This window comes from Lepidochelys kempii, chromosome 1, assembly GCF_965140265.1.
Source record: "Lepidochelys kempii isolate rLepKem1 chromosome 1, rLepKem1.hap2, whole genome shotgun sequence".
In the NCBI taxonomy this organism is placed as follows: Eukaryota; Metazoa; Chordata; order Testudines; family Cheloniidae; genus Lepidochelys; species Lepidochelys kempii.
The window spans coordinates 308,831,918-308,856,751 of record NC_133256.1 but is presented as its reverse complement, the minus strand read 5'-3'; the positions used below and the strand labels follow the sequence as shown (position 1 = coordinate 308,856,751).

Below are 24,834 nucleotides of genomic sequence, written 5' to 3'. Positions count from 1 at the left end.
GGTTTGTACGCCCCATCACATGCCTATTTTGTATAATTTAAAAATCATGCCTTTACAGTATTGGCCTTCTTTAAAGGTGATCTACAAAGCACTTTCAATGTTGTTCACTTTTTCAGCTTATGAAATTCATGATCTATGAAAAAAGAAAAGGAGTACTTGTGGCACCTTAGAGACTAACCAATTTATTTGCGCATAAGCTTTCGTGAGCTACAGCTCACTTTATCGGATGCATACTGTGGAAAGTTTAGAAGATCTTATTATATACACACAAAACATGAAAAATGCCTCCTCCCACCCCACTCTCCTGCTGGTAATAGCTTATCTAAAGTGATCGCTCTCCTTACAATGTGTATGATAATCAAGTTGGGCCATTTCCAGCACAAATCCAGGTTTTCTCACCCCCCCCCCCCCACAAACTCACTCTTCTGCTGGTAATAGCTTATCCAAAGTGACCACTCTCCTTACATTGTGTATGATAATCAAGGTGGGCCATTTCCAGCACAAATCCAGGGTTTAACAAGAATGTCTGGGGGGGGGTAGGAAAAAACAAGGGGAAATAAGCTACCTTGCATAATGACTAAGCCACTCCCAGTCTCTCTTCAAGCCTAAGTTAATTGTATCCAATTTGCAAATGAATTCCAATTCAGCAGTTTCTCGCTGGAGTCTGGATTTGAAGTTTTTTTGTTGTAAAATAGCGACTTTCATGTCTGGAATCGCGTGACCAGAGAGATTGAAGTGTTCTCCGACTGGTTTATGAATGTTATAATTCTTGACATCTGATTTGTGTCCATTTACTCTTTTACGTAGAGACTGTCCAGTTTGACCAATGTACATGGCAGAGGGGCATTGCTGGCACATGATGGCATATATCACATTGGTGGATGTGCAGGTGAACGAGCCTCTGATAGTGTGGCTGATGTTATTAGGCCCTGTGATGGTGTCCCCTGAATAGATATGTGGGCACAGTTGGCAACGGGCTTTGTTGCAAGGATAGGTTCCTGGGTTAGTGGTTCTGTTGTGTGGTATGTGGTTGCTGGTGAGTATTTGCTTCAGGTAGGGGGGCTGTCTGTAGGCAAGGACTGGCCTGTCTCCCAAGATTTGTGAGAGTGTTGGGTCATCCTTCAGGATAGGTTGTAGATCCTTAATAATGCGTTGGAGGGGTTTTAGTTGGGGGCTGAAGGTGATGGCTAGTGGCGTTCTGTTATTTTCTTTGTTAGTTCTGTCCTGTAGTAGGTGACTTCTGGGAAATCTTCTAGTTCTATCAATCTGTTTCTTCACTTCTGCAGGTGGGTATTGTAGTTGTAAGAATGCTTGATAGAGATCTTGTAGGTGTCTGTCTCTGTCTGAGGGGTTGGAGCAAATGCGGTTGTATCGCAGAGCTTGGCTGTAGACGATGGATCATGTGGTGTGGTCAGGGTGAAAGCTGGAGGCATGTAGGTAGGAATAGTGGTCAGTAGGTTTCCGTTATAGTGTGGTGTTTATGTGACCATCGTTTATTAGCACGGTAGTGTCCAGGAAGTGGATCTCTTGTGTGGACTGGACCTTACCTTCTTTTTTTCCCCCATAGATTCATTTTTGTCAGAATGCCTCTTTTCATGATTTTAAAATAGTGCTTGTAAGCCCCCTTCCTGACAACATGAGTGAGAGATTTAAGATTTAAACTATGCATCTAGCTTGACATTAGTTGTAGGCTTGGCAGAATTTTTATTTTTTATGACTTGATGGATAATAGTGATATTTATTTTTAAGCATTAGACAAAAGAAAAGTTTTAAAAGTTATTAGGACTTAAAATGTACATGCTAACATGTTAGAATATTTCATAAAAGCTTTGCAGGTCACCTTTATAATACACTTTTTATTTTTTAGCTGCAGACAGATTGAAGTGAAAGTACTATAGTTTACTTTAGAGCATCCTTCAGAGGGCCCTGAAGTTGTCTTTTGACCTAGGATTTCCTGTAAATGATGTATATTTTATTCTTCATCCAGAAGATATATAATTTTAAGGAAAAGATCCTGGTTATTTTTTTTTTTGCAAAGTTTGGAGATTGTCTGTATGTGTGAAAGGTCTTTCCTCATCCTCTTGTGTTTGTTTCAATACTACCAGTTGCACAATGTTTTTATTTGCCAAATCCAGCATATTTTCTGCACTTTGTGTAGGTTGGTTGTGAGAGGAGGTTAATTGGGTGGCATGGGAAAAGGAAGAATTAAGAACTGATTATGTACACAGAATTCCCTTTGAAATAATGGAAATTCTGTGTGTAGAGCTTGCAGGATCAGGACCCAGATCCTCAGGGTCCTGAGGGATCAGGGCCTAATTTTCACTGATGTCACCTTTGAGGATTTGGGCCTAGGCCATTAGGATGCAGTGCTATTGGAACCATATATTGCTACTATAGGAAATACTGATCCTGCTAAGTGCAAAGCTCCTTCTACGAGGTGTCGTACCCCTGAAACTTGTGATGGAGACCATGAGAGTGCAGGGCCTTTAGAAACTTGCAGGAGGATCTCTGCACCTTCCAGGATGAGGTCCATTATTAAGTGTAAAAATCTATAATAGTGCAAAGATTTCACATTCAAGTCAGAATGTAAAGGTTTTAGGGCTTGATCCCTGATGCTGAGCACTGCATCCCCATTCCCACAAAGCACTGACACATGTCGGAATGAGCACTCAGGCTCCATAGCAGCATTGAAATAAGTAAATTCTTAGAAAAAGAAATAAAATATTAAAGCAAAATACTTCATTTGGATATCATTTTATGCATCTGAAAATTGTAAATTTTATCATAATTTTAATCCAGAATTTAATCTGTAAGAAGGCAAAAACAAAAACAACCCCTCAAACAAACAAAGCAAGCCCAACAACCCCACTGTTAACACCTTTGAAGAACTAGACTCCTATTTTGATAAATAAAATTAGGAATTATGTACTTTACATATTAATTTGGGGTTAAATGAAAAGGAATTGTCTGATAAGACGTTGAAGAGTGATTTTTTCCCACTGTAACACTCCCATCTATCTGAAACAAAAGACTGATAAGAGTTTTTAAAAAAGAGTTTAATAGAAACCAGTTGAAGTATTTGGGAAAACTACACAGACTGGCCTTTATATAAACCTTTATTCTGCTTGTTTTGCATGTGCAAATAATTTGAGGGCGAAACCAATACTCTGTCCCCAGAGATGAGCTTTTACTGATGCCTCCTCCAGAAGTGCTCTTGATTAGGCATTGGCCTTTTGTGTTTTCTGGCTTATTTGAGAGTTGCTGATCCTTCTACAGTACATACTTAGCTGCTAAGTACTCCTGGCTCCTAAGCTTGAGAAATTCTAGGAAGATTGACAGTCTTTTCTGGGGTCAACGCACAACATTAGTAGTGTACTGCTCTTAGGCTGTGTCACTGCAAAGAGTTATGAACGTGCTTAACTTTACAGTTGAAGTCAATGGGACTGCTTGGTGTGTGTAAAGTTAAGCACATGCATAAATCTTGGCAGAATCAGGGCCTCACAGACCTAGTGTTGCCGGGAACAGGTATCTTTTTCTGAGTACTCCTACCTTTGGTGACCAGGAAAGGGGACAGTATGGAAAACCTGTATCTACATATTCCATGCCTACCATGTTTCTAAATGCTACATACTCACAGGACAGCCGTGAATCTGACCTTGGGCTTTTTCTTTACCCTCTCATTCCCAGGAGCAGTGCTGGACTCCATTTGTTGCTGGTAGAATGGAGGAATCAACCTTTCCCCCTCTCTAACATCATAAGAAGGCTTCTAAACTATTCTGCTGTGACTAGGATGGCCATTGAGCACATGCGCAGAATACCAGACATTCCGGACTTATGGGAGCGATGTTACACCACTCCTCCCTGCGTGATCCTGCCGCCACCATCATGACCTTGCATGAGGTCATGCTGGTGGGGACAGAGTGGTGCTGTCTTCAATATGGTGTCCTCCATCCCATGCAGTGTGATGCTCGACAAAACCATGTCGTTTTACATTCATACTGGACAGGGGACAAACCTTGAGGAAACAGAACTGTCCAGCTTAAAACGGAACACATGACCTGCCAAACTGTGACCTTTATTGCACCACAGTGGCTGACAACTTTTCCATGGTTGTATGCAATGATGTTGTAGCCATGACGGTTCCAGGATATTAGAGAGACAAGGTGGGTGACATAATATCTTTTATTGGATCAATTTCTGTTGGTGAGAGAGACAAGCTTTCGAGCCACACACAGCTCTTCTTCATGTCTTCTTGAGCTCTGTGTGGCTCGAAAGCTTGTCTCTCTCACCAAAAGAAGTTGATACAATAAAAGATACTACCTCAGTCACCATATGTCTCTAATTTTTCCCCTTGGCTATCAGACTGAAATGCCATAGTGGGAACCGTTGGCTACCTCAGGTAGGCACCTCTCAGCGGTATATAGCAGGATCCCGACTAGTCAGCATGGGAAGAAATGATTATTGGGGAATATTATGTGGCCCAGGAGCTGTCAGCCATTCAAAGAACATAGAAGCAAGTAATAGTGCTTTTTGATTGATGTGACAGAAATGAAAATGGACCCCAAAACTGCAGATGTGTTTAAAATACTTTGAATTCAGTCATTAATTTAGAATACATTTAAAGCTGCACATTTGTTATTTCACATTAACATGGAATTAAAAAGTTACAAGAAACTAATTTAACATCAATGAAATGCTCAGGGGGAAGAGCAAACTTTAATAATTATGGATGTGAAGAACTATAATTTTTGTCAGGTCAATATTCCCATTTGTATATAATTAAAATGTTTTAATTTCTTCTATGAATGATATTTGACATACTGTGTGTGTATAGGAACTCAAATGAACATCATGGAATTTAGTGCATTATCTCTTCCGCTTTAAGTTGTTCTTGCACTTTAGCCATATTTTTCACATAGTGCCATTTCCCTTTTGTGTCAAAATGCATGAACATATGTTAGGGTCCTTTAGGTAATAGAACAGTAAACAAAGGATATTTACAATCAGAACTGCAAATCATGCTGTCTTTGGATTTCAACCTTTAAAAACATGGGTGCTCATTCTGTAGACCTATGCTCCCTTTCTGTATTGTTTATGTACATAAACAAATAGGTAGTAAACTGATCAAGATGTTATGCTATTGATCTGACCTGTGGTTCTTACTCAGATAAACTCACATTGAAGCCAGTTTTGCCTAAGTAAGGGCTATTACAGCAGCATCTGCTTAATCAGAATGACCTCCATAAGTAGGTGGTCTTATCTGCCACTTAGGCAGAATTCCCAGTTATTGGAGGATGTAATTTCAATAGTAATGCTATCTATGGAGCTGAAGATGCAGAAACATAGACATTGCCATACTGGATCAGGATAGCCATCCATCTAATCTGGTATCCTGTCACTGACATTAGTTAGTACTAAATGCTTCAAAGGAAGGTCCAAGTAAAACCTGCAGTAGCCAGTTATTGTTTCTCCTAACTAGTCCCCTGCCCAATCAGTCCCAGTCTCCTCCTTGCTCCCAGTCCCAGTGTCCTGCAAAGCAAGTCTCAGTATTCCCTGCACTCCACTTCCCAGTTCCAGGTTCCCTCTCCCTTGATAGGTTCCTTGTTCCAATCTACTTACCCTGCCCCTCCTTTGCAGGTGTGACTCTTGTCCCCTCTGCATTTGAATCAGGCAGCTTCCTTCTCCACTCAGCTTGGGTCCAGCAGCAAGTCACAGAGTGCAGAAGAGCCTCCCTGTTCTTTGTTCAGGGACCCAGACCTTGCATGACCCTCATCAGCCCAAAGCTGCAATTGCAGGGAAAGTGCTGGTCAGCCTCAGGTTGGCGCATGCCCAGTGAAGACAATCTTAGGGAATTTAGCTACTAAAAATGACCATGTGTGAACTGAGATTATATTTCAAAGGTTTATAACTTGGCTTAATAATGTGGATAATCACATGGACAGCAAAAGACCTCCCTGCTCCAAAGCATGGAGCAATAGAGCTGTTCAAGGAAAAGATCATAAAAAAAAAAAAATTAACACGGGCAAACAATATATTTTTCCTTAACTTCTTTCTTGGCAGTAACTGAACTGTTTGGGCTGAAATTTTTGGAAAAAAATTCAGTCTGAGGCAGACAGCTGGCATAGAAAATGTCACCCCAAATTGTTCAACTTTGGCAAAGTTATAAACAACTGAAAAGAGGGTCTAATAATGGGAAGTGTTGGGTAACCTTAATAATCAGTGCTATCAGCCCTGTCTATAATAATAATTAAAATACCTTTGCTCTTTTAAGAGATGGGAGAGAGAGGAAAATATATTGAAGAAAATGGAGTGAAAAGCTTAGACTGGAGAGAGACAAGCAATTGGCAAAAATAATTGACTGGCAGAAAGGATTTGTTGATGAGCATGTGAATAAAACTAGGAGGTCTGTTGAGAATGTCCAGGGGGGCATAACAGCATGTAGTAGAGAGGAGCAGGTAGCGAGAAAGCAAGGAGCAACTAAAGAATGTTTTGTCCCCAGATCGTACATACTTTGTGGTGGGCTTTGTAATCTGCATTGTCCAAGGAGCACAACGGTTTTAGCAGTTCATAGATGGAGATGTGGTCTCTAATGTAGCTTGGACCTGATCCATTAATTGTTTTAAGATTTTGGACCTAATCTTCAAACTGGCTATTATAACACCACTTGGCGAGACAGTAAGATATCATGGGTCTTGCTCTCTATATATGTTGATGATACCTGTCTGCATCTCTCATTCTCCTCTGATGCAATCACTGCCATGATGAGATGCCACAATGCTTACAAGAGATCAGCTTTTTGAATGAAGAGCAGCTGGCTCAAACTCAGCCCTGCCAAAACAAAAATGATCCTGGTTGGCCAGGGAGATGCTTTGAAGAACTAGCTGGGAAGCTGTCACTGTATCTAAAACTGAATGTGAAAACAACAGAAATACTCCCGCTGATGTAAAATGTGGCTACTTGTCTCCTCCATGGTTTAGGCTGCCATGAGCACATCACAGACAAGGCTCTACTCCCTCCAGTCATTCCCATAATAAAAACCAGCTGTTAAAAAGGTTCATGTGATTTTAAAATGTCATGGATGGTTCTATTTATGTAATCTTAGTCCTTCCTCACCTTCCCTGTTTTTTGTCTCTCTCACTTACTGTATCTATCTAAAATGTATACTGTAAGGTCCTTTGACAGTCCTGCATTCCATCTCCCATGAAGCACTTTTGGAAGTTATAACATCCTAATAATGAGGACAATATTGGGAAATTTTAATTGCAACTAATCTATATAAATCTCTTTGTATGTCAGAGCTCTAGTGGCTAATGCCTCCATGATAATTTGCATTTGTACTTGTCATGATACATTCAGTGTTCTTATAGCTGTGTTGGTTCTAGGATATTAGAGAGACAAGGTAGGTGAGGTAATATCTTTTATCTTTTGAGCTTACACAGAGCTGAAGAAGAGCTCTGTGTAAGCTTGAAAGATTGTCTCTCTCACCAACAGAAGTTGGTCCAATAAAATATTATATTAAATAAAATATAAATAATATTACCTCATCCACCTTGTCTCTCTAATGATGGTGTTTTGTCACAATTCACTGACAAATGGAAATTGCCTTGCATTTCTGATGAAAGTCAAACCTTTAATGTTTGCGTAGCATTTTAAACAGATAGAAACTATGTGAAGCTTTTCCGTTATTCCCTTATTTTGAAATGTATGATTTTTATTATAATTAAAACAGCCAATTACCATAGCTTGTCCCACATGATTAATTTTTGCATTTTGTGTGCTCTGTACCGAAGCTGGATAATGCAGATGAACAAGCAGCTCAGATCCGACGCGAACTAGATGGACGTCTACAAATGGCGGAACAAATGACAAAGGTAAATTATGATTGTCACTTTCATGACTGCAATTTTAAATGGTGTGTGTGAGTGCATGTGTACACGCCATATACCCTCCTGAATATTATAACCATTGATCCTTTTAAAAGAAAAAATAAGCAAATTAGGGCAGTTGTGCTGTGCAGCCGTTTGGAAGAACAGACTAGTTCCAGTCTAGTGCATTTGTCTGTCTGTCTGTCTGTCTCTCCTTTTTTATATATATATATATATATATATATATATATACACACACACATACAGAGAGAGAGAGGGAGACACCTTGATAAGTGATATATAGTGTGATCTGATTCTGCCATTGTCCGTGAACTCAATGGGAGAGAAAAGAAAGAGTGTGTGAAATTCATACACACATGAGTATGATATGGTATAAAATTTGTATCAGCATGAGTTTGGGATGGATTTTGGCATTACGAGTAGCAAAGCCATCAGAGAGTTGTGCAGGCCATCCTAAATGGAAGTGGATAGATTAAAGAGAATATTTTTTATAAATGTTTTAGAAAATTGGATCTATTTTAAACCAGACCAGAGTGCACCACTGACCTGTTAATGCGCATCAGCAGGGTCCATACGGACAATTAGTGAATGGCAAGCTAGTGCAGGGTAAATTTGCATGTCAGCTTGCTGTGAACTAAATGATTATGTAGACAAGGCCATATAATACTATGGCCCAGATCATGTCCTCCCATGTTAAAAACTGTGAGCGGAAGATAATGGGGAGTAAATCTCTGGCATTATTCATTAGGAGAGAACATCCCTAACTTTGTACCATAGGCCACATCACTCCATGGTTGGGGGCAGGATTTCCCAATTGCAGAAAGAGCCATATGAGCCTCTCCCAAACCTAGTATTCCCTGGGAGGCACTGGGCCATAAATAAGGAACTTCTATACTAGTTCTGTACTCTGGTGGCTCCCCAGCCCCTTGCTAGTGTAGCGCTAATGCATATCCCAATCATATATACGGTTTGCTCCATGTGTGTATTTAAAAACCCTTCTCCTCTTCTTCAGGTGCTTTCTCATGTCCGTTCCAAGTAGGTGTGTGCACGCCGCATGCACGGTCGTCGGAAGGTTTTCCCCGTAGCAGTACCCGTCGGGTCGGCTCTGGACCCCCTGAAGTCATGCCTTCATGGCAGTGTCTATAGGTTCCTGCCGAACCACCGCCTCCTCAGCTCCTTCTTAACGCCAGTGACGGTTGTGGAGCAGCTCTATTCTCTTGCAAGCGATCCACTACCGGACTTTTTCCTGTTGTACCTGTAAATAGTTAAAACTTAGTATTAGTTCCAGTAGTTTATAGTTAGCTAAGTTTTAGTTAGGGCTTTCCCCCACCACCTTTCCCTCCAAGGGACCAGGGCATGCCTCGGTCTCAAGGGTTCAAACCGTGCGGGTCCTGTCTGAAGCCTAAGCCAAAGGGAGACCCACATGACTGCTGCTTAAAGTGTTTGGGGAAGCCCATCAGACTGAGAAGTGCAAAATCTGCAGAAGGTTCCACCCTTGGACTAAGAAGGAGAGGGACTTTAGGGTGAAATTGCTCCTCATGGAGCCAGCCCTTTGTCCCCAGCCTGCACAGGTGGTATTCGACCCTAAGCCCAGCACTTCGGTGCGGAGTGCACCGGCCTCAGTAAGAGAGGCTGTGATGCCGTGAAAGGACTCGGGCTCCAGGGACCCTAAGCACCACCATTCCCCAGCGCAGAAGACCTCCTCCAGTGCAAGTGCCAGGCACCGCTCCCATTTGCCAGTGCCACACAAGAAAAAGACTGACAGAGGTTGCTCACCCACTAGAGTAGTAGAGCAAGGAGGCAACAGCAGGATGCATCCTGCACCGGGTCACCCTGTTCTGGCTCCGAATCAATCAGCACCGTCAACTCTGGCTTCACAGGGAGGTCCATCGAGTCCGTTTCTCATGGAATCCCTGGGGTGGGGTTGTCGGGTGGAGGAGTTAGACCTTCCCTCCACGCCAGACACCTTTGAGGCATGTAGGGACCTCATAGCGATGACGGTAGAGTCCCCCCACAGGCACCACAAAGAGGCACTGTGCCTTCTTAGGGAAAGCTGGCAATGATGCAGCACTCCTTGCCCTCACATTGGCACCGTTCCCCAGCACCATCTCGCTCTGCAACACCTTGGTCACTGAGGTCGGAGTCCTCATCTGACTCGGAGGAGGAGTTGTATGCGGCTAGGCGATGCTCCAGACAAGATGCTCCAGACAAGAGGAAGGGCAACCATTGACTATGAAGCCGTGGCCTCCACAGGGGCAGGTGCCTGCTCAGTGTCCCTTCTGGACCCCGTGGGCCTACCACCAAGCCCAAGAGCTGGAGTCCAGATCCTCGTCAGTGTTATTGGAGCATGGGCCCCTCCATCATCATCATTTGTAGCCCATGAACCTCCATGAGGCCAAGAGATGGGCACGCAGGCCTGCACTGAGACCACAGCAGGACTGGCACCGGGGCCAGTACCAGGATGTGTCGGTGCAGTGGGATCTCCTCAAGCTGGAGGGTCAGGAAGACCTGGTGCCTCTGAAGGCATCTTCCTTATCCTCCCCTGATGAAGCATTGGCGGGCACATCCACCACGCTTCCGGCCATGAACAACAGAGCCCACCAGGAGTTGCTCAGAAGGGTGACTCAAAATTTGAGCATGCAGGAAGAGGAGGTGTCGGAGGAGACCGACCCCATGGGTGACATTCTGGGGTGGCTTTTCCCCTCATTAAGACCATCCAGAATACTACTAAAGCACTGTGGCAAAAGCACGCCTCCCCTCCCCACACAGACAAAAGGGGTGGAGAGGAAGTATTTTGTGCCTTCAAAAGGGTATGAGTACCTGTGCATTCACCCTCAGCTGGGCACTCACTCAGGTTGCCAACGAAGAGGAAAGGCAAGGATAGTCGGGACCCACTCCTAAGTCCACGGAGGTGAAGAAGCTGGATCTCTTCGGTAGGAAAGTATATTCTACCAGGTGGGGGTGGGGGGTCCAGCTTCACAATCCCAACCAGCAGGCAGTCCTAAGCTGCTACAGTTTTAACTGTTGGACTATGTTGTCCAAATTCAAGGAGCTAGTTCCAGTGGACTCCCACTAGGAGTTTGCTGCTGTTCTTGAAAAAGGCAAGGTCATCGTGAGGACCTCCTTACAGGCCTCCCTAGATTCGGTGGACTCAGCAGCTCATACTTTGTCGGCAGTCGTAGCCCTGAGAAGGAGTTCATGGCTTCAGGTGTTGGGACTCCCGCACAAAGTCCATCAGACAATCCAGGACTTTCCTTTGACTGTTTAGGGCTTTTCTGGGAGCAAACAGACTCTAAGCTCCATAGTCTGAAAGACTCACGGGCAATACTAAAGTCCCTGGGGCTTCATATGCCAGACCTCCCGACAGAGGAAGCATTTTAAGCTGCATTTTACCCCTTGCTTCTACCCTGCCCCACCTACATAGGACTATAGCAAGAAGCAGGGCAGGAGTAATAGACGGAGATCCTTTCAGTTGAACTTGAACCAGGGCCTGGGTTCAGCGAAGCAGTCCTCAATCTGCAAGCCAAACTTGGAAGGTGGACATGGGGGGCAATGCACCAATGCAGATCCTGGATCCTTCCCCTCGCTTTGTAAATCATCTATCCCATTTCTACCATGCCTGGGCACAAATCACCTCAGACCAATGGGTCTTGAGCATGGTAGAATTGGGATATTCCCTCCAATTCTGTTCACTCCTTCCCCATCCCTCTTCAGGGACCCTTCTCACGAACAACTTCTCATGCAGGAGGTGCAAACACTCCTACAACTCGAGGTGGTAGAGGAGGTCCCTCTGGAGTTCAGGGGCAGAGGGTTCTGTTCCTTGAGATGTGGAAAATATTGTTAGTCTTTATGTACTTGGTAGTATATTTAGAGATGCATGTGTCTGAATAACTCTGTTTTTCCTAGAGTTCCAGGAAGAAATCCCAGCCAGTGTTTCACCCTAGCTGAGATTTGGGGGGCGTGTCATAAATATAAAGGGAAGGGTAAACCCCTTTAAAATCCCTCCTGGCCAAAGGAAAAATCCTCTCACCTGTAAAGGGTTAAGAAGCTAAAGGTAACCTCGCTGGCACCTGACCAAAATGACCAATGAGGAGACAAGATACTTTCAAAAGCTGGGAGGAGGGAGAGAAACAAAGGGTCTGTGTCTGTCGGTACGCTGCTTTTGCCGGGGATAGAACTGGAATGGAGTCTTAGAACTTTAGTAAGTAATCTAGCTAGGTATGCGTTAGATTATGATTTCTTTAAATGGCTGAGAAAAGAACTGTGCTGAATAGAATGACTATTCCTGTCTGTATGTCTTTTTTGTAACTTAAGGTTTTGCATAGAGGGATTCTCTATGTTTTGAATCTAATTACCCTGTAAGGTATCTACCATCCTGATTTTACAGAGGTGATTCCTTTACTTCTATTTCCTTCTATTTCTATTAAAAGTCTTCTTGTAAGAAAACTGAATGCCTTTTCATTGTTCTCAGATCCAAGGGTTTGGGTCTGTGGTCACCTATGCAAATTGGTGAGGATTTTTACCAAACCTTTCCCAGGAAGTGGGGTGCAAGGGTTGGGAGGATTTTGGGGGGAAAGACGTGTCCAAACTACGTTTCCCAGTAAACCCAGTTAGAGTTTGGTGGTGGCAGTGGATATTCCAAGGGCAAAGGATAAAATTAATTTGTACCTTGGGGAAGTTTTAACCTAAGCTGGTAAAAGTAAGCTTAGGAGGTTTTCATGCAGGTCCCCACATCTGTACCCTAGAGTTCAGAGTGGGGGAGGAACCTTGACAACAACACTCACTATCAATTTACAGTTCTCCCTTTCAGCCTCTCGGCGGCCCCTTGGATGTTCAGCAAATGCATGTTGGTTATGGCAGCTTTCCTGTGGAAGTGGCAACTGCAAGTATTTCTGTACCTAGATGACTGTCTAATCAAAAGCCGCTCCAAGGACAAAGTTGGAGGTTCATGTGAGCCTACTTCGGACAACATTCCACAGGCTTAGTCTGATACTGAACACTGTGAAATGGACCCTAGCCCTGACTCAGAGGATAGAGTTCATAGGAGGTCTCCTAGACTCTGGTCAAGCCAGGCATTTCTTCCGGAAACTTGCTTTCTCACCATGGGCGCCATCATAGAGGAACTCAGGCGATACCCTACCACTACGGTTCAAAATTTCCTGAAGCTGCTCGGCCATATGACCATTTGTACTTATGTAGTACAGCATGCCAGGTTGCGGCTCCGTCCCCTTTAGGCGTGGCTAGCCTCATTGTATAGGCTGAACCGAGACTGTCTAGACAAGTTGGTCACACTCTCTCCTCCAGTTATTGAGTTCTTCCGGAGGTGGCTTGACCTGCAAGTGTTGTGTGTGAGATTGACCTTCTCTGGGCCCCAACCTTCGCTGTCTCTAGTAACATACGTGTCGGAGATGGATTGGGAGGGCGGGGATGCACTTCGGAAGAATCAGTCTCTGGTCCCAAGCAGAACTTCTGCTGCACATCAATATAAGGGAACTATGTATCATTTGCTGTGCTTGCCAGATGTTACACATCTTCCCTCCAGATGGATTTGAATCAGTATTGACAAACAATACAACAGCAATTGTCATAAATGTAAAGGGAAGGGTAACCACCTTTCTGTATACAGTGCTATAAAATCCCTCCTGGCCAGAGGCAACATCCTGTTACCTGTAAAGGGTTAAGAAGCTCAGCTAACCTGGCTGGCACCTGACCCAAAGGACCAATAAGGGGACAAGATACTTTCAAATCTTGGGCGAGGAAGGCTTTTGTTTGTCCTCTTTGTTTATGTGATTGTTCTCTCTTGAGACTGAGAGAGGCCAGACAGAAATCCATCTTCTCCAACCCATCCTAATCCAAGTCTCCAATATTGCAACCAGTATAGGTAAGCCAGGCAAGGCAGATTAGTTTATCTTTTGTTTTATGTGAATTTTCCCTGTGTTAAGAGGGACGTTTATTTCTGGTTTCTGTAACTTTAAGGTTTTGCCCAGAGGTGGATCCTCTGTGTTTTGAATCTGAATACCCTGTAAAGTATTTTCCATCCTGATTTTACAGAGATGATTTTTACCTTTCTTTTCTTTAAATAAAATCTTTCTTTTAAGAACCTGACTGATTTTTCCATTGTTCCAAGATCCAGAGGTTTGGGTCTTTGACGATTTTGTAACCAATTTGTTCGGATATTATTCTCAAGCCTCCCCAGGAAAGGGGGTGTGTAGGGATTGAGGAGATATTTTTTCGGGGAAGACGTCTCCCAAGTGCTCTCTTTCCCTGTTCTTTGTTTAAAACGCTTGGTGGTGGCAGCATACTGTTCAAGGACAAGGCAAAGTTTGTACCTTGGGGAAGTTTTTAACCTAAGATGGTAAGAATAAGCTTAGGGGGGTCTTTCATGCAGGTCCCCACATCTGTATCCTAGAGTTCAGAGTGGGGAAGGAACCGTGACAGCAATGATCTATATAAACAGACAGGGTGGTACTCCCTCTTCTCCCCTGTGCCAGGAAGCCCTCAAGCTGTGGGACTTCTGCATTGCCCACTCCATACATCTTCAGGCATCTCACGTTCCAGACTCTCAGAACAAACTGGCCGATCATCTCAGCAGGTCTTTTCACAACCACGAGTGGTCCTTCCGCCTGGATGTCGCAATATCTTCCAAAGGTGGGAATTTCCCCAGACAGACTTGTTAGCAACACGGTGCAACAGGAAGTGTCAGCAGTTCTGTTCCTTCCTGAATCATGGCCTGGGCTTGCTCACAGACACCTTTCTCCTCCGTTGGAATAGGCACTTGCTGTATGCATTCCCGCCCTTCCTGCTCGTACGCAAGATCCTGCTGAAGGTCCGCAGAAAAGGAGCATCAATTATCTTGATAGCACCAGGATGGCCATGTCAACACTGGTTCACCATGCTTCTAGACCTGTCAGTGGACACATCCATAACACTTCCCCGGATCCCCAACTTGATCACACGGGGTCATGGTCCCCTCCAGCATCCCAATCTAGAGACTCTCCACCTCATGGCAAGGAAACTCCATGGATAAACCCCTTGGCGCTCACATGCTTAGACTCCGTTAGGGAGGTTCTTCTTGGCAGCAGGAAACCATCCATTCAAGCCACTTATCTGCCTAAGTGGAAGAGATTCTCAATTTGGTCACTGCAAAAAGACACTTTGCCATTACAGTCATTGATTCCTTTTATTCTGGATTATTTACTGTACCTAAACCAGCAAGGCCTGGCAGTGTCATCAATAAAGGTGTACCTGGCTGCCATCTTGGCTTTCCACCCCGGTTCTGCTGGCCGGTCAGTATTCGCTAACCCCAGGGTTGGCCACTTCCTCAAAGGACTAGATAGACTGTAATGTCAGGTAAGACAGCTGATTTCCCCCCCATGGAATCTCAATCTGCTGCGCTCAAGGCTAGTGGGCCCTCCTTTTGAGCCCATAGCAACATGTTCTTGCCTTTATCTTTCCTGGAAAGTGGCATTCCTAGTGGCTTTAACTTCAGCCAGGAGGGTGTTTGAGCTTAAGAGCTTGACGTCTGAGCCCCTTTATACTGTTTTTACAAGGACAAGGTCCAGCCTTCCTCCCAAAGATAGTTTCGCAAAATCATGCGGACCAGGACATTTTTCTTCCACTGTTCTTCCCTAAGCAACATGCTAGTAACCGTGAACAGATGCTCCACTCCCTGGATGTCAGACGAGCATTAACTTTTTACATTGAATGGACGAAGCTGTTTCTAAAGTCAATACAGTTTTTCATTGCAATTGCTGAGCGGATGAGGGGGCTGCCGGTGTCGTCCCAAAGGATCTTGTCATGGATTATGGCCTGTATCGGGGCATGCTACAATCTAGCAAAGACTCCTGCCCCAGCGTTGACAGTGCACTCCACAAGAACGCAGGCTTCCTCGGTGGCATGCCTGGCACAGGTTCCCATTCAAGGCATCTGCAGGGCAGCGACGTGGTCGTTGATCCACACCTTTACATGACACTACACGATTACTCAGCAGGCTAGAGATGATGCCACATTTGGTAGGGTGGTGCTGCAGTCTGTGATTCAGTGAACTTTGACCCCTCCTCCTGGGAACTGCTTCGGAGTCACCTAGTTGGAATTAACATGAGCAAGCACTTGAAGAAAAAAACAGTTACCTACCTTTCATAACTCTTGTTCTTCGAGATGTGTTGCTGATGTCCATTCCAAGACCCACCCACCTACCCCTCTGTTGGAGTACTCTGGCAAGAAGGGACTGAGGAGGTGGTGGGTCAGCAGGGACCTATATACACTGCCATGAAGGCGCGACTCCAGTGTGTTCCACAGCCGACCTGATAGATGCAGCTAGGGGAAAAACCTTCCGACGACTGTGCATGCAACGTACTTGGAATGGACATGAGCAACACATCTCAAAGAACAACAGTTACAAAAGGTAGGTAACCATTTTTTTCTTAGAGTCTCTCTGGTGGTGGCAGAATGCGGCCACTTCGGGACACCATGATGTTTTGTAGAATAGCAGAAGACAACTGTTTACTCCAGTCATGATGGGGGTTTTTTAATAGGGGAAGGAATGGAGAAGCAAAGATAATCCCTCTCAGGACTAGTTGGATGAAATCTGAATAATAATTCTGCTGGGTAAGCTTTCTAAAAAGTAAAGCTTACTTTTTGGATGATTAAAATTCATTTTAAAGGAAGTGAAAATGCTAATATGACTTCCACTAAAGTTTAGTTCCATTCCTCCTCTGCTCTGTTGCTACTCTAATTTCTTCCTTTACATAAGTGAATATTCTGGAAATATGTAGATTTTGCAATCTTTCTAAACAGGTTGGAAATGTCATGGCTTCTGTGTACCAAGGGCATGATTTTGCACAGAGCAAGGAAAATCCCAGCTGCCATTTTGGATATACTGCACAAGGGGTGAAGTTCCATGCCTCCTAGAATCTTCTAAATCTTTGTTTACAGTTATGGGAAGTCCTTTTACAAGGGCCTTTCCTTGTTGATAATCCTGCCTTTTCCTGTTGATAATCCATAAAAAATACCTGTTGCTGTAGATATGAGAGCCCCAGAGGTCACCCAAGAAATCAGGTGCTTCAAAATTAACAAAAAGAGGAAACATCATAAAAAGTTTTTATATTCTTGTTATAGTTCACAACTAGGAGATTTTATCTAGAAATCATTTCCACTTCATAAAGTGGTTTATAAAAATGGTTACTATTCTGTAGTTCAGACATTTCTAAAAGGAGTACAACTGTCACATTCTTCTGTACCAGATGTGGACTGGTCACAGAGCTTGCTTATACACACCAGCTGCATTCATCATAAAATCCTTTAATGCTCTGCCAGGTATGACTAAAGTTCCTTTAAATAATATCTTTTACACACAGTGCTATGTAGTGGCTGAACAATATACTACAGTTTAGCATTCCATTACATCTCCCCCTTTGAGTTCTACATTCTTATCCTTTACAATAAGTTCAGTACATATCAGTCTAAGTGTCTCTGAATTGTTCTGGTTTTTTAATTACATGACCTGAACACATAACACCTTGGATATCTAAGTGTCCATTAGTTGCAACGACTTGCTGTGATCACTTCGGAATCTTTGAGTTATCTTTTTGTTCTGCGTCTATCATCTATAGAGTTGACTTTGTTGATTGTTCTTTCTGAGGAACAAGCTGTAGATGTTGACTGTTTCGGTTGAACTCTCCACTATTGGTCACGATCACATGATCTGGGCATTGAATTCTTTTTCTATGCGACAGCTGGAGTTGTCCATATTTTTTTTCTATCCAATTTGACATGAACATGGTCACCAGAAGCTAGACCTGGCAGTTCTCTAAATGAATGATGTCTGTTGTAAAAATGTTTATAGGCTCTTTAGCTTTTTTTTATTGGATTTGGCTACTCTTTTCATGTCTGGCCACTTAAAAATAGATTCTTTTCCAAAGTTGGAACAGTAGTTCTGAGTGTGCTGGACTATATCCAGTAGCCGCCATTGGTGTTACTCTGTGACGCAAAAGAGCAAGGAATGGCTCTTCCTGCTGTAGGATTTTCTTGGCTGTCTGTACAGCTCTCTCAGCCTCTCTACTCACTTTTGGGTAATATGGGCTGCTATTAATATGACCAAAATCATATTTCGTTTGGAATGACTTAAATTCTCCTGCAGTACTTTGTGATCCATTGTCCATCACTAGTTGTTTTGGAATACCGTAGTGAGGAAAAGTGCACTTCAGGTTCTTGATAACACTGTGACATCCTATGTCTTTCAAGTACATTATTTCTATATCCTGGAAAAATAGTCCAGTATGACCAGGTAATACTGAATTTGCATAAATTTGCAGCTAGTCTTTTCCAAAGTCTCTCTGGTAAGGGTGTTTATATAGTATATGGCTCAGTATTGTCTCTTTTTTAGTTGATTTGCACTGGATCTTCTTTCAAAAGTGTAATATCAAATCCTCCATTGAGTTCTTCTGCCTTTCTCACTAGGCCCATTGTGGCTGCCACACTGTAACTGACAAGGTTGTTGGTCTGTGGTCCGTTGATCACATGCAGTCAGAATACATGGCTTTTGTCATTGTAAGTTGTTTCTGTAGTGAACTGGCAATGCAGTTCAGAATACCTCCCGGGCTAGTCAGAGCTGTGTCAGGAGACTTCTAGGGTTGAAGGTGATCGTAAGTCCCATCAGAGAGGGCTATGATGTCAGCTCCTGAGTCAATTTTAAAGTCAATAGTATTTCCATGAATATTCAGATTCACTCTCCAGGCAGGTTCTATGTCATCCTAAGTGATAGATCCCAGAAACAGTAGCTCTTGATTGTCCATAATAGGATTCAGCTACCTTACTGTTGCGGCAAACTGTTGAAACATGTCCATATTTCATGCATGCATTACACTGTGCGCCTCTGGCTGGACATGCATCATCTCTTGGGATATGAGCATATAGTCTGGAATTTGTCCCTCTTAGCCTAGCAGTTCTCTCTCCTTGCCTCAGGGGTTTTATGATAATGACTTTTCACTTTCAAGTGTCTGTTTATAGTTTTCAAGCTAGTTTCCTTTTTGTTCTGTTCTTTGACTAATTCTGACAGCTTTGCTATTTTGTATAACTGTGGCTAGGGTTAAATCTCTCTTCACTTGTAGCTGATGTGAAAGGTTTTTATCAAGTAACCCAATAACTAGCCTGTCTGATATTTTCATGTTTTGCATTTCCAGAATCTCAGTTTTCAGCCAATATATGTAGAGCTCTTATAAAACATACAACATTTCCCTTGGTTCTTGAATTCTCTGCTGCAAAAAAAATGCTCTTTTATAAACCACATTTCTCTGGAGTATAAAGACATAGCCAGACTTAGCCAGAACTCTTTCACGGTCATGTTTGTGACTGAAATCCTTTGATTTTACAAAGACAATATATGCTCTGCTTGCTTCCCCATAGAATAAATTACAGAAAATACGTGTATATTGCCAATTTCTTTGTGGAGTTTGTTTGCAAAGCAAAATCTTGCAAAATTATTGTTTCCAGTCTGTCCATTGTGAATGTTTGTCAAAGCTGAAGTTCTCTGGGGCATTGAAGAGTAGCATGTTGATGAGGTCCTACAACTTTTGTTGCTTTGTTCTTTCAGTCTATAACCTTTGTTGATGTTTTTCTTCTGTTTCTGTTCTTACTTTATTTCTGACACCATGCCATGTTCTTCTGTATCAGATATGGACTTCTCACAGAGCTTGCTTATACACATGAGCTCTGTTCATCATAAGATACTTTAATGGTCTCCCAGATATGACTGAAGTTAGTTTAAAAATGGTATTGTTCACACAGTGCCACCTAGTGGCTGAACCGTATAAATACCATTTACCATTCCATTACAACAACATTTTAAGACTGGCTTCTTGCACTCAGATGAATTGTTTGTCATGTCAAGTATTCCCAGATAGCTTTTATTTTCGACAATCAAAATTAGGAATTATGGATTCTTTCCTTGACAGCTGTTTTTTTTTTTTACCAGCAGTGATCTAACTTAAAAAGAGTAACAGATCTACAGTTTTTGGTGATCAACATATATTTTTAAAGTTTCCCCAGCACATGGTATTTTAAAATCTGAACCATTTTTTCCTGTAAAATATCATATTCATTTTTATATTAGAGTTCATAATTCTACTATCACACCTAGTGAATGCAAGAACGTTAGTGTTGATCTAGGATAGGATAGAGCAGGGGTGGGCAAACTTTTTGGCCCGAGGGTCACATCAGGGTGCAAAAGTGTATGGAGGACCGGGTAGGGAAGGCTGTGTGTCCCCAAACAGCCTGGCGCCTTCCTCCTATCCAACCCCTCCCACTCTCTACCCCCTGACTGCCCCCCTCAGAAATCCCAACCCATCCAACCCCCCCTGCTCCTTGTCCCCTGACTGCCCCCTCCCGGGACTCCCGCCCCCTGGGACCTTACCCCCTATCCAACCGCCCACTGTTCCCCATCCCCTGACCACCTCCCCCTCCCCCCAAATCTCCACCCCATCTAACTGTTCTCTGTCCCCTGACAGCCCCCTGGGACCCCCTGCCCGTTATGCACCCCGGTCCCCTTACCATGCTGCTCAGGGCAGCATGTCTGGCAGCTGCGCCGCCCAGCCAGAGCCAGATATGCTGCTGCGCTGCCCTGCATTAACGTGCAGCCCCGCCACCCAGAGCGCTGCCCACGCGGTGGCACGGCTGCAAGGAAGGCAGAACACTGGGAGAGGGGCCGGGGGTGAGCCTCCCTGGGCCAGGAGCTCAGGGGCAGGGCAGGACGGTCCTGCAGGCTGGATGTGGCCCGCGGGCTGTAGTTTGCCCACCTCTGGGATAGAGTCATTCAAGAAGACAAACTACAGTATGTTTATTATCTCTTTCCAGCTGACAGAGCTTAGAAACATATATCAAGTATATCTTGGTATAATGGATTTTTATCCATATTAGCAAATTATGCCACAGTTGAGAGAGCTTTTTGCTTTCCTGTAAATATTCACTTCACAATAAAAATTGTCCCATTAACAGCAGAATAAAAAGACACTCATATCATCTGATATTTGTTAGCCATAAGTTTGAGCTCTCTGTAGAGCATGTAAGTCACAGGAGTACTGCAGTAATGTTGAAATGCTAGTGCCAATATCCTGGCCAAACTCCAGCTCATGTAATCGTATCCAATGATTCAGTGATTGACTGTTCAGTTTCTTTCCTACTTTCAACTGCCTGTTATTTTTCAGTCTTCAAAATGAGCCTGCTGCAGTTTCCACGATATGCATCTGAAGAAGTGAGCTGTAGCTCACGAAAGCTTATGCTCTAATAAATTGGTTAGTCTCTAAGGTGCCACAAGTCCTCCTTTTCTTTAAGCAAATGTTGCATTTCAGTAATGGGTGAATTGATACTTGAGATTTAGAGACCAGTTCTGGACCTGCTTCCAGCTCCAATAGGTCACTCTGGCTGCATGCAGAGACCATAGAGGATCCACAAGCAGCTGGGGAAGAATTCCACCTGCACAGGAGCAATGTAGAGTTCATGTAAACGGCATTACAGTACCTCCCTTGCAGCCTGCAGTGTGCAGAGTGGGGTTGGGCAGGGGTGTGGAGGGGACTTACTGAATGCTATGGGGGTATTCTGGCAACTTGAGGGAAGGGTGCAAACTAAGCCCCATTAGCATAGATGACCCTCTCTCTTAACTGATGGCCTATTTTATATTTTTTCACTTTTCATTACCTATCCCAGTAAGAATGGAGTGACAAGTACTTTCACTTACTTTAATAGGTAGGCTGACGCATCTTAGGGGTGTGTGTATGTTTGTGTGTGTGAGAGAGAGATATCCTATCTGTGATCCAGGACTAGTCAAGTATCTCTCAGACATGAGGGAATGATACTCACCAATGATCAGAGAAGCACACACAGAAATAGAAATAAGAATTCCCTATAGCGCTTTTTAACATAGCTTATATCCCTATGAAAATAAGTAAATAAAAGCTGATAACCATAACATAACATTCACTGTACTTGGGGTTTTAGATTAAATGCTTTAATTTTTAAAAGTCTGTTTGTGTTTGTTTATTTTGACCTTAAGAAGAATACACAGTTTAAGTTTCTTTAAGTTGCATTTTGACTTAGCCTTTACTTTCAAAAGTTTAGGGAGATAATTCCAGCCATAGTCTGCATCATGTTTATCCATGGTCCCTTTCTCTAATAGCATAGGTTTGGACCAGTGGAAAATTTCTTTGACCTTATACATTGAGACACATTCTTTTTGGCAGTATTTGCTTCATAACAGGGCTTTATTAAACTTTTTTCTTTTAATTATTTTATTAGGTCTGCCCATGATTATAATACACGTTTATGAGCTAGGCCGATATAATTTAACAGGATCGTAGCTAATAGGGTTCAATATAAATTATTCTAAACAATCTACAGAGTCTAATAGAAAAATGTTTCTTATCTATAGAATGTTTAGATTAACCTGTGGAATTCAGTGGCCTGGGTATAATTCTCTATTAGATTCCATTGGATTTTTCCATAAGGGAACTTGTAAGATATGGGAGAAGACTACTTGAGATGTTTGTTCCGTTTCATTGCCACATACTATAGCCCTTTCCTTCCTGTTCAGTATCCTATGCTAATTAACAGATATTCATTTATTTTAGTATTTAGTAAACTAAAATACTTTGATCTTATTTCTCCCCCTCCACGTTTTTGTTTGTTTTTATATGCATGAAAATAGAAATAGTTCTGTTGAGTTTTGTAACTTCTCTGCCAGTTTCTTTCATTTATGTGAAGCTCACGTGGTGCGTCAAGATATATCAGACAGTGAAAATGCAACATGCTTTTCATTATAGCAAAGCTCAACTCATTTGTGACTTCACTTCAGTCCTTTCCATGAATCATAGAATCATAGAATATCAGGGTTGGAAGGGACCCCAGAAGGTCATCTAGTCCAACCCCCTGCTCAAAGCAGGACCAATTCCCAGTTAAATCATCCCAGCCAGGGCTTTGTCAAGCCTGACCTTAAAAACCTCTAAGGAAGGAGATTCTACCACCTCCCTAGGTAACGCATTCCAGTGTTTCACCACCCTCTTAGTGAAAAAGTTTTTCCTAATATCCAATCTAAACCTCCCCCACTGCAACTTGAGACCATTACTCCTCGTTCTGTCATCTGCTACCATTGAGAACAGTCTAGAGCCATCCTCTTTGGAACCCCCTTTCAGGTAGTTGAAAGCAGCTATCAAATCCCCCCTCATTCTTCTCTTCTGCAGGCTAAACAATCCCAGCTCCCTCAGCCTCTCCTCATAACTCATGTGTTCCAGTCCCCTAATCATTTTTGTTGCCCTTCGCTGGACTCTCTCCAATTTATCCACATCCTTCTTGAAGTGTGGGGCCCAAAACTGGACACAGTACTCCAGATGAGGCCTCACCAATGTCGAATAGAGGGGAACGATCACGTCCCTCGATCTGCTCGCTATGCCCCTACTTATACATCCCAAAATGCCATTGGCCTTCTTGGCAACAAGGGCACACTGCTGACTCATATCCAGCTTCTCGTCCACTGTCACCCCTAGCCATTCGGTCCCTAGTCTATAGCTGTGCATTGGGTTCTTCCGTCCTAAGTGCAGGACCCTGCACTTATCCTTATTGAACCTCATCAGATTCCTTTTGGCCCAATCTTCCAATTGGTCTAGGTCCTTCTTTATCCTATCCCTCCCCTCCAGCATATCTACCACTCCTCCCAGTTTAGTATCATCCGCAAATTTGCTGAGAGTGCAATCCACAACATCCTCCAGATCATTTATGAAGATATTGAATAAAACCGGCCCCAGGACCGATCCTTGGGGCACTCCACTTGATACCGGCTGCCAACTAGACATGGAGCCATTGATCACTACCCGTTGAGCCCGACAATTTAGCCAGCTTTCTACCCACCTTATAGTGCATTCATCCAGCCCATACTTCCTTAACTTGCTGACAAGAATACTATGGGAGACCGTGTCAAAAGCTTTGCTAAAGTCAAGAAACAATACATCCACTGCTTTCCCTTCATCCACAGAACCAGTAATCTCATCATAAAAGGCGATTAGATTAGTCAGGCATGACCTTCCCTTGGTGAATCCATGCTGGCTGTTCCTGATCACTTTCCTCTCATGCAAGTGCTTCAGGATTGATTCTTTGAGGACCTGCTCCATGATTTTTCCAGGGACTGAGGTGAGGCTGACTGGCCTGTAGTTCCCAGGATCTTCCTTCTTCCCTTTTTTAAAGATTGGCACTACATTAGCCTTTTTCCAGTCATCCGGGACTTCCCCGGTTCGCCACGAGTTTTCAAAGATAATGGCCAGTGGCTCTGCAATCACAGCCGCCAATTCCTTCAGCACTCTCGGATGCAACTCGTCCGGCCCCATGGACTTGTGCACGTCCAGCTTTTCTAAATAGTCCCTAACCGCCTCTATCTCCACAGAGGGCTGGCCATCTCTTCCGCATTTTGTGATGCCCAGCGCAGCAGTCTGGGAGCTGACCTTGTTAGTGAAAACAGAGGCAAAAAAAGCATTGAGTACATTAGCTTTTTCCACATCCTCTGTCACTAGGTTGCCTCCCTCATTCAGTAAGGGGCCCACACATTCCTTGGCTTTCTTCTTGTTGCCAACATACCTGAAGAAACCCTTCTTGTTACTCTTGACATCTCTGGCTAGCTGCAGCTCCAGGTGCGATTTGGCCCTCCTGATAACATTCCTACATGCCCGAGCAATATTTTTATACTCTTCCCTGGTCATATGTCCAACCTTCCACTTCTTGTAAGCTTCTTTTTTATGTTTAAGATCCGCTAGGATTTCACCATTAAGCCAAGTTGGTCGCCTGCCATATTTACTATTCTTTCGACTCATCGGGATGGTTTGTCCCTGTAACCTCAACAGGGATTCCTTGAAATACAGCCAGCTCTCCTGGACTCCTTTCCCCTTCAAGTTAGTCCCCCAGGGGATCCTGGCCA

At 43.5% G+C, this 24,834-nt stretch overlaps 1 protein-coding gene across 23 annotated transcripts in view; it reads left to right on the top strand.

The window, feature by feature from the left end:
• Window positions 1-24,834, top strand: part of CADPS2 (calcium dependent secretion activator 2) — a 585,486-nt gene that overhangs the window by 212,407 nt on the left and 348,245 nt on the right. For 22 of the 23 annotated variants that reach the window (XM_073328224.1, XM_073328216.1, XM_073328226.1 and 19 more), the window contains one exon: window positions 7,791-7,871. The exons of the other annotated variant lie outside the window; for it this stretch is intronic. In XM_073328224.1, the coding sequence (XP_073184325.1) occupies window positions 7,791-7,871 (81 nt within the window). The remainder of the gene's footprint in view (window positions 1-7,790; window positions 7,872-24,834) is intronic. 23 annotated transcript variants of the gene reach the window in all.